The following is a 10,792-nucleotide window of genomic DNA, read 5'->3' on the forward strand; positions in this document are numbered from 1 at the left end:
GGGTAGGGGAAGATAAATGAAACAAGATGGGATTGGGAGGGAGACAAACCATAAGTGACTCTTAATCTTACAAAACAAACTGAGGGTTGCTGGGGTTGGGGGGGTTGGGAGAAGGGGGGTGGGGTTATGGACATTGGGGAGGGTATGTGCTTTGTGAGTGCTGTGAAGTGTGTAAACCTGGCGATTCACAGACCTGTACCCCTGGGGATAAAAATATATGTTTATAAAAATATAAAAAATAAAAAATTTAAAAAATAATTAAATAAAAAAGAAACTCTTTTCTTGTAATGACTTAATTACATTGAAGAGAGGTGAGACATGTCTGACAAAGCAATGGATAATGGCCAAGCTGACGATGGGCACTGTACAGATGTGTGAAACACAAGTATTGAGGGCCTTGAGTTGCTCCTTTTGGGATGCAATTACCAGCACAGTCTTGAGGATCAGAATGTCAGACACAGTAATGAGCATAAAGTCTACCATAAGGCAGAGTACTCCAAAAAAAAAAAAAAAAAAAAACATAGAAGACATCAATTTGGTTGTCAGAGAAGGCCAACTACATGACATCCTGGTGGAGACAGTAGGAATGGGATAATTGGCTTTTTCTACAAACTTCTCAGAGAGAAGGGTAAGGGAAGAACCACGAGGAAATGCCTGAAAACTAATGCCATTCCTATTTTTGCAACTCTGACAGGAGTCAGGATGGAACTGTATATCAGAGGGCTGTGGTTGGCTAGAAAGTGGTTAAACGACATGATCAGGAGCACTGAGGACTCAACTACTATGAATCCATGGGTGAAGAATTCCTGAGCAATGCAGGCATTGGAAGAAATTTCAGGAGCATCGAATAAGAAGATCCTCCCCATGGTGGGTAGAGAAGAGAAGGACAAGCCCAGGTCAGACAAGGCCAACATGGAAAGGAAGTAGAACATGGGCTCATGCAAGGAGGGCTCTGTCTTGATGACAAAAAGGATGGCGCAGTTTCCCAGAATAGCAAAAAGATACATGCTGCAGATGGGGATAGAGATCCAGATGTGTGCATATTCCAGCCCTGGCAGCCCAACCAGGAAGAAGGTGGTGATTTCAACATATGCTATGTTGATAATGGACATGATACATTTAGAGGGCTCTACAATGAGAGAGATAGATGCTGAATTAGTAAAATATGAGGATCTGAAAATATCACAGAAAAAAAGCAGTTTTTGAAGAGCTTCTTTCAGCTCTTTTGACAGAACAAAGCATTTATGTGGCTGCCATACAGTGAAAAATACATGCCACTTTGAACTAGACTTTTCAGATATCCTAGCTTAGAAAAATTACTGCTGGCCATATTTTCCTTATAAAGAAACTGGATCTTTATTTTGCATTCAAGATTTTATTTATTTATTTGACAGAGATCACAAGTAGGCAGAGAGGCAGGCAGAGAGAGAGAGGAGGAAGCAGGCTCCCCGCTGAGCAAAGAGCCCAATGCAGGTCTTGATCCCAGGACCCTGGGATCATAACCTGAACCGAAGGTAGAAGCTTTAACCCACTGAACCACCCAGGCACCCCTTGTGTCACTTGTCTGAATTCATTTTTTTTGTATTGTTTTAATAACCAGTCGTCAATCTCATCCCTTTTTTAGTTTTTTAAACAAAAACTTGACAAGTTTTTGTTTAAATTCTAGTTAGTTAACATATAGTGTAATATGAGGTTCGATAGCAAAATTGAGTGATTCATTGCTTACATACAACACCTGACACTCATCACAACCAGTTCCCTTGAGTTGTCTATTGTTTTGTTTTCATGTCCTAGATCTACTATTGGGTAGAATATATGATTCCCAAAGTGACACTTATTAAAGGCAAAGGGATTTCATACTCTTTTTCTTCCTAACCCTTCCCACAAATGTATATAGCCTTCTCAAAATTAAACTCTCCTTAATTCTGTTTCTTGCCATCTGAAAATTGGTTATTTAAACCTTCTTTAAAAATCATTACTATTTCAAATCATGTATATATTTGTCAGGGAAGTCCTTGTAGAGATTACTGACAGATTATACCTCATTTCTTTCAGCCTGGAATTTGTGGAACACTTGTGTAGTGTTGCCAGAAGAATAATAACCTGGTGCGGTCAATATTGCAATTTAGGAGGATTTAAATACTACTGAAGGCTGATCCTCCTAAAAGTAAACAGTCTTTTTAACTAGTCTCTGAAAGGAAAATTCTTGCTAGAGGTATGACTTTTGGAGGCTTCTCCCTGCTCTATACGAAGTTCTGTGCTGTTGATTACCAAAAAATTAAAAATAAAATACGAATTTTAAAAAATTAAAATATAAGTGAAAACTAAAAAGAAGGATATCTGGGTACTCACCAGAGAGTGGATATTTTGGAGAGCATCTTTGATAGTAACTGAGGGCTTTCAGTATAAAATCGCAGAAGTCATTGAATTTGACTGCCAGAAAGTCTCCTCCTCATATAGGAGGGCTTCCCCCTTCTTATTTCCCCAGTCACCAGCTCTAGGGGCATTGAACTCTCTGGCGATTGCAACCAGGCTGCATCTGTTCTGAAAATAAGCGTATAAACACATGCAGATGCAGGAAATCCAGAGAAAGTTAATACCAAGGACATGTAATAAGCACCTAGACCATGAATTAGGAACTGTTTTCATTAGAAAGAGGACCTTAGTAACGAGGTATGGAAGAGACATGGTAGTGGTAAATGCTGAGCAAAATCTCTGAGACTTCTGTTTGATATTTGGCTCAGATATTCCTCTGCCCGTCAGAGTCAAAGCAGAGATGCTGGGAGTTGAGTTTGTGTCTTTAAAAAAGTGATGCAAGACAAACACCCTATGATGTGTATTTTAGCCTAGACTTCACTCAAGTTGGATTCCTCCTTCCAGATAGTCCTGGATCACTAATTTAATATCCCTGTAAACCAATATATCCAAATTAGACATCATTTTCTCCTTTCCTAAATCTGCCTCTTCTTAGGGACTCATCATAAAAATACACTTTGATGCTCAATTTTCGCAAACCAAAAATCTGAGCCCTTTAATCTCTTCTTTCCCACCTTTGTCCTTTTTTTTCCCCACTTATTTGTTTTTTCTTAATTTCCACATATAAGTGAAACCAAATGGTATTTGTCTTCCTTTGACTTATTTTGCTTAGCATCATACTCTCTAGATCCACTCATGTCATTGCAAATGGCAAGATTTCATTCATTTTTATGGCTGAGTAATATTTGATTGTATGAATATACCACATCTTCCTTATTCACTCATCAATGGACAAGAGTAAGTTAGTTTTATCTTTTTGAAGATCCCACTTTTTTTTCAAAAGATGTTATTTATTTTTGAGAGAGAGAACACAAGCGGTGGGGAGGGGCAGAGGGAGAAGCAGTTACCAGGCTGAGTAGGGAGGCTGATATGGGACTCTCAATCCCAGGACCCTGGGTCATGATCTGAGCCAAAGGTGTCACTTGTGCAATTAACTGACTGAACTACTCAGGTGCCCAAGAATAAGTTGGCTCAGCAAAATCCTAATCAAGCCCTAATAGCTTTTATTGTAGAAACTGACAAGGCGATTGTAAACTTTGTGTGGAAATGCAAAAGATCTACACTATGCAAGATTAGAAAAACGTTGTTGGATCTCACTAACTCTAAATAAAGCTACATTTATATAGGGGTGTGGTATTGACACAATGTTGGAGGAATTCATCAGGAGGCTCTGACTGTCAACTGATCCATTAGCTGGGCCTGGATAATCGGAGGGTCCTCACCCCCTCCCAATCTTCAGAATGTACATTCTGTGCACCATTCCCACAGTGGGAGCCCTGAAATGTTCAAGGACATAGCCTCGAGAAAGCACAGTGTTATTGAGACCATCTGGATGGTGTGCATGACTGACCCCCACTAAAGCCTCTATATAAACTTTTTAAGATTCTGGAGGCAGGTGTGGACATTTACTCATTTTACGACTTCCCAAGACAAATCTCATATATGTTTCCTTGCTTACTAAACCTGCCACCTACAAATGTGGAGGGCTCTGCCTCTTTCTTTGGTCTCTGCTTGCCCTCCCTGTATGGGGGGTCCTTTTCAGATTTTACCTGAGAAATTCCTGAGGTTGCAAACCAACACACAAGAAGGAACAGAATGACAGTGAAAAAATTCAAAAGGGAAAAATCTTTTCAATAAATGAAGCAATTCATATACAAAAATAAATGAATGAATAGTGAGATTTATCATAAATTAATTTCAGCTAGGTCATAGACCTAAGCATTAAACATAAAAGGAAAAATGTAGAAGAAAAATTATTTAAAAAATTCATGACTTTGGAATAATTGAGGTTCTAAAAAGATTAGCCCGGAAGTAATAATAATCACTTATAATTAAGAAAAGGGAAGAACTTCTGGCACTGAACAACACTTTTAAGAAGACCAAAAGACAGACCACTCATGAGGAATAAATAAAGATTACACCTATCTGACAATAAATAAAGATCACACATACCTGACAAAGTATGTATAAAGGACTCCTAGAAATTAGTAAGTAATGTAAAAAAAAAAAAAAAGTGTACTTGAATTCTCACATTTTAATTTGCACTTAGGAAATTAAAAATTAATAACATAATGCAATACCATAAAATAAATACTACAGCTGCAACAAGAAAACACATCTCTAAGATTATCTATAGGTATTTTATTTATAACAGTTAAAATTTGGAAACAACTCCAATATCCATCAATAAGATAATAGGTTAAATACAATTTTGTATTCTGATTTAATTGGTCTGTGATATTACATAATATCCAGACTTTAAAAAGCTCCCAAGTGATTCTAATGCTTTGTCAAGATTGAAAGGAAGACTTTTGTTGGCTCTTACATAGGTGCTGTCAGTTAAGATGATATATATCAGCATACTTGTCTGTCTTCTTAAAGGTAGCATTCCAAAGATGACTTACCATTTCCATGATGAATTGCATTCTCTAAGTACACTAATTCCTAATTCTTGTATAAAAGTATAATGGATGTATTTTCTAAGAACTCCCAATCAAACTCTTAAAGGCCTCTATTTGAGTTCATTTCTTATGTATCCTTTAATAATTTTTTTATTGAATCATGTTTTTTATATTTTTTCTCAATAATGTCATTGTGCTCTTTGGCAGGTCTAGTAGACAGCTACTGGTTTTATTTTGTTTTCCTTTATTTAACTTGTTTTGTTCTATTTTTTCCAAATAACATTTCTCCAACCTCCCTAGGAAAAGAAATATCTTCCTTTGTGTATTCCAGTCACTGTAATCTAGTAATGCCATGACCCAGTTTTGCCAATCACAATGAGTTCATATCCAAAGGTATTATGACCAGTTCTGGTTTAAGAATGTCAAGTAATTCGTATTTTTTAGCCTTTTCCTTAAGTCTCTAAGCGAAGTTCATGTTGAAAGTCCACTCTCTTTTGTTAATAGAGATGTAAGAAGTGTCCCCACTACCTATCACTCCAACCTCTGACCATTTATTCAACATGTAGGGGGTTTCACTCGGAATAGTGATTGAAGCAAAGTAGAAAGGTGAAGAGAACAAGAGTTGGTGATGCTAAAAGTGACTTCCAGAGTTTAAGAATGATGAAGCTCCCCAGGTTCCTGTGACTTCTATTTCCTATCTGTGAGTCATTGCAATGTCTCACCTAAGAATGTTGTGTTGCTTAGGATACCGTAATGTAGCACCATCTCTAGCATGGAGTGTTTAATCTTACTAACACTTGCTAATCTTACTAACACAGGGTTCTAATTTCCAGGGTTTAGTGTGGATTAAATAGTCGTGCTTATCAGAAGTGAGACTAAATTCAGTTAATTTTTAGTGAGGGCCCGCCTAGATCTTATCTACATACATGAGATTACTCCACTTATTTTGGGATTGCTGACTATATTTATGCTTTATTTGTGCTTGCTTTTAGTTTAATTTTTTCTTTTTTATTTAAGACTTTTTATTTACTCATTTGACAGAGAGAGATCACAAGTAGTCAGAGAGGCAGGCAGAGAGAGGAGGAAGCAGGCTCCCCACTGAGCAGAGAGCCCAATGCAGGACTCGCTCCCAGAACCCTGAGATCATGACCTGAGCTGAAGGCAGAGGCTTAACCCACTGAGCCACCCAGGTGCCCCACTTTTAGTTTAATTTCTATCCAAGTAATTAGTTTGTAGAAGTGAACTTCATATTAATGGAGATTTTCAGACATACTTTAATGGGTTCTTTGGTGTTCTTATCATGCATTATATTTGTGTCTTCACAATGTGCTAGGATTGCTATGCTTTCAACAAACATATGATAAACAATTCATATGTTCCAGGTACTTTGCTAGACACTGAACACAAAGATGGAAATTTAAACATTCTACTTCAATCACATATGCAGGGATGGAGGATCTAGACAATTAAGAAATAATACTACTGCTTAGGTATGTAACTGGGGAAAAAAAGAATACTATACAAACTTTCAAGGAGCAGCTCACCCAATATGTATACTAGAGGGGGAGATTTATTAAATATATTGCAGAGAACTTAAAATATAAATTAATGACATATTGCTCATCTGCTACTGTATTTACATTTAGTACATGTTTCACAGTACTTGAGACAGGAGCATTTTTATGATTTATTTGAATTTCTGTAGAAACATACACACAAACATACATATATCAGGCCCCAACACACAAACATACATACATACACAAAAACACACAAATACACATACAAATGCACACAAACTAGGGGATGTTTAGGGGATGCTGATGCTGTGTGTGTGTGTGTGTGTGTGTGGTGTGTGTGATTAATCTTTCAATTCATTTCAGTTAGAGCTGATCATGCCCGAGTTAGAGTTATGTTTGCTTTTTTCCCAAATGGACATACTAATTTCCTTTTTTTTTTTTAGAATACTAAATTGAAAAATTTATATACTCAAATTAAGAAGGTACTTCTGTAGCTATTGTTGACATAGTCATATAGCTAGCTGTGAAGAGAGGTAAAGGAATAAAGGAGGCAGAAAATGTAGTGGTCAACATTTTACAACCCAAGACATGTTGGATATTGTTGCTGCTAAATGAAATCAATACTTTGAAACTTGATGAGCCTGCTGAGTATATGAAATATGTATTTTTGTCAATCTCTATTACTTCACTGTCATTACTGTACCCCTACATTTGCTCAAACATTGCCAAGTGAGCTGAGCATTCATTGCAGCTCAAGTTTCTCATCTACCTTGTCTCTCACATAATTTCATGAGAATCAGATTTCTAATCTGCTGACTCTTCAGAGAGTACACAATAGGATTCATTAGAGGGGGAACCAGAAGGAAAGTATCAGCTATGATGACCCTAACAACTGGAGAAATATTTTTGGCAAAGCGGTGAATAATAGCCAAGGTGATGATTGGCACATAGAAGATCAGCACAGCAGAAATATGGGAAATGCAAGTGTTGAGGACCTTGACGCAGCCCTTGTGTGAGGCAATGCCCAGAACAATTTTCAAGATGAACAGGTAAGACACAGAAATGCATACCAAGTCTAACATAGCTGTTAGAGCTACAAGCAGTCCATAGATGACATTTACCCTGTTGTCCGAACAGGCGAGCTTCATGACATCCTGGTGGAGGCAATAGGAGTGGGATAGAAGGTTTTTCCTACAGAATTTCAGCCTCTTTAGAATAAAGGGGAAGGGGAAAACCAGTAAGAGACTTTTTATGGCAAATACAAGAACAATTTTAAAGACTCTGACACTGGTCAGGATGGAGGTGTATCTGAGAGGACTGTAGATGGCTATCAAGCGATCGATGGACATGATGAAAAGTACTGATGACTCCATAGCTGAGAATCCATGAATGAAGAACTCCTGGGCAAAGCAGGCATCAAGAGAAATTCCAGTGGCATTGAACAAGAAGATTCTCAACATGGTTGGAAGGGAGGAGATGGACAACCCCAGGTCAGAAAAGGCCAGCATGGAGAGGAAATAATACATAGGCTCGTGCAGAGAGGTCTCTGTTTTTATGAAAAAGAGGATGGTGCAGTTCCCCAGGATGGCAAGGAGATACATGAAGCAAATGGGGATGGAGACCCAAATGTGAGCATGCTCCACCCCTGGGATCCCAGTGAGGAAGAAGGTAGAGATTTCCCCTTCAGAGGTGTTAAAGACTGACATTGCAGGAAAGTGAGATGAGGTTATGGGTCTCAGAAGAGTCTTCTTGCTATGGCAAAAAGTCGTTTGCTTAAATGCATATTTGCATAACCACTTGGGTCAATGGAAATCTTGTAATTCCACCTATTCTTCAATAATTCTTAGGATGAAAATAAAACATTTTGTAAAGTATGGACAGGAATAATATCATAATGTGTAAGTAATGTAAGTAACATGTAAGTAAGATACAGGAACATGAATATATACCTATCCCTCATATATTCATCAGTAGATGGATATAAATATTCAAAATGTTTCCCCTAGACTCAGCACATAAGAAGGAAACAAAATTTGTCAGACTCTGTTTCCTACAGCGTATTTTGTTAGGATAATGACTCTCAATGAATTTGGAAATGATATGCATTAACATAGGTTCAGATCAAGAACATCACACTATAGATAGATGCATGTGCAGTTATTTGATATTTAACTTTTAAGAAGCTGTATTGTTTTTAAAATAGTGGTAGGCAATTGCATATTCACAAGCAAAAGAATGAATTTAGACACTACCTCACACTATATACAAATTATTTCAAAATATGAGACTTAAATACAAGAGCTATAATAGTAAACCCTTTTGAAGAAAACAAATGAGTAAATATTTGTGAATTTCAGTTAGGAAACGTTTTTGTATGGCACAAAAAGTATAAACAAAAAAATACATAAATTGGACTTGATCATAGTTTTTCTTAAGTTTGTGATTCAAAGTACACCATTGAGAAACTCAACAGACAACCCACAGAATAAGAGAATATATTAGCAAATCCTATATCTAGAGTTTAGAAAGAATGTGTATCTAGAATTTAGAAAGAATCCTTATAACTCAAAAATGCAGATGTAAGTGATCTTCCACATCATTCGTCATTGGGAAAATGCACAACAAAACCACAACAAGATAGCATCCCACACCTTTAGGCTGGCTAAAATTTAACCATAATAATAATAATATGTTTTGGCAAGGGTTTGGAGAAGTTTTACCTTTGTACATTGCTGATGGAATTGTAAAATGGTATGCCAACTTTGAAAAAGGGATTGGAAAGTTACGGTAGAACCACAGTTAATATTTTAGATTTGTTGGTTATTTTTATCATCTAGGAGCTGAACATAATGCTTTCCATAATGAGACCACAAACTGGAAGTTTAAAATCCACACTGATTGTAAAATTCACCCTATGATATGATAAGGGTGTAAGAATTTTAGATTAAGAGAAATGTTGCTAAGAAAGTAATTTATTTTTCTCTATGTAGTGAACAAAAAAGAGAAAATGCTGGACAAAACATTTTTAATAGTGATCACAGGCTAGAGGAGGCTATTAATTACCAGTCTCCTGACTTTCTATGGCTAACTCTCTTCTTCATGTCCCAGTCAACTTCTTTCAATTTCCAGAACACTATGCTATTTCAAGTATTTTGCTTTTATGTATCATAAAAAGACACTCTTCTTTTCCTTTCCTGCCTTTGTCCAAATCCTTAATTAGATATCATGTCCTTTAGAATATTTTCCTGGAACATTTCTTCACCTTACTTCCAAAATACTGTGAAACAAACTGAAGGTTTGGGAGGGGTGGGTATTACAGAGGGCACATATTGCATGGAGCACTGGGTATGGTGCATAAACAATGAATTTTGGAACACTGAAAAAAATTTAATTTAATGAAAAAAAATAGAATATGCTTTTCTTTATGAACTTTTGCGAGTTTAGGAGTATTTATTTGACATTTATTTCACATCTGTTCCTCCCACTTCACTGATCTATTTGTGGTCAGGGTATATTTCATGTTTATCTTGATGTTCCTTGAAGCTTTCACCCATTTGATTATCAATAAATATTTGTTGGATAAATACACAACATCATTTTAAACTAGAGGCTAAAGGAATGAAGGACTGAAGTGGAATATGTAAGGATAACTGCTATGCATGGGTGCCTGCCTCATGCCGACACCCACCCCATACTCCGACCTTGGATTGCCATCCAGCCTGTATTTCTGTGGGAATCTTGGAAAGTCAATGTTAGTTACAAGTGGAAAAACACGAGGACTAAAAGAAAACATTTAAGTAAAAGAGATACATTTTAATATAACTGGTGCCTGGATACCACTTTGTGCTGGCATGAAAGCAGTATTATTGAAGATAACTTGTTGACATTATTTAAAGAAGCTGTAAATATTCCAAAGGGTTAAAAGGTACATTGTAAATAAACATAAATTTAACACATAAGATTTACTTTTATACCAATTCCTGATCACTAGAGAACTGATGCTCTCCCATAAGGTGATACATAGGTCAATTGTTTATTATGCTGTCTTGTTCTTTTCTCTTCCTCTCTTGTCCTCACATATGTTGCCAAAGTCTTGTAGATTTCTTTTGTATATAATCAGTATCAACTAGTTTGTAATGTTGTCTCTCTTTTCTATACCTTTGTTCCTTCATTCTTGCTTTTATCTTTTATCCATTCCTCTTTTTTTTTCAAGATCTTATTTATTTCTTTACTTGAGAGACAGACTGTGAGTGGGGGTAGGAGCAGAGGGGAGGGGAGGAAGAATCTTAAACAGCACAGAGCCCCACACAGGGCTCAGTTCCAGGACCCTGTAAT

At 36.8% G+C, this 10,792-nt stretch overlaps 1 protein-coding gene and 1 pseudogene across 1 annotated transcript; both read right to left on the minus strand.

Annotated features, from left to right (window-relative positions):
* Positions 1–258: 258 nt before the first annotated feature.
* Positions 259–1,112, minus strand: LOC106007352 (annotated as a pseudogene).
* Positions 1,113–7,218: 6,106 nt separating this feature from the next.
* On the minus strand, positions 7,219–8,163 carry LOC101670580 (olfactory receptor 51A4-like). Its single transcript, XM_004768243.2, has one exon. The coding sequence runs from the start codon at positions 8,161–8,163 to the stop codon at positions 7,219–7,221; it is 945 nt and encodes a 314-aa protein (XP_004768300.2).
* Between the last annotated feature and the right edge of the window lie 2,629 nt (positions 8,164–10,792).

This window comes from Mustela putorius, unplaced genomic scaffold, assembly GCF_011764305.1.
Source record: "Mustela putorius furo isolate JIRA1106 unplaced genomic scaffold, ASM1176430v1.1 tig00003987_pilon_pilon_pilon, whole genome shotgun sequence".
Classification (NCBI taxonomy): Eukaryota; Metazoa; Chordata; class Mammalia; order Carnivora; family Mustelidae; genus Mustela; species Mustela putorius.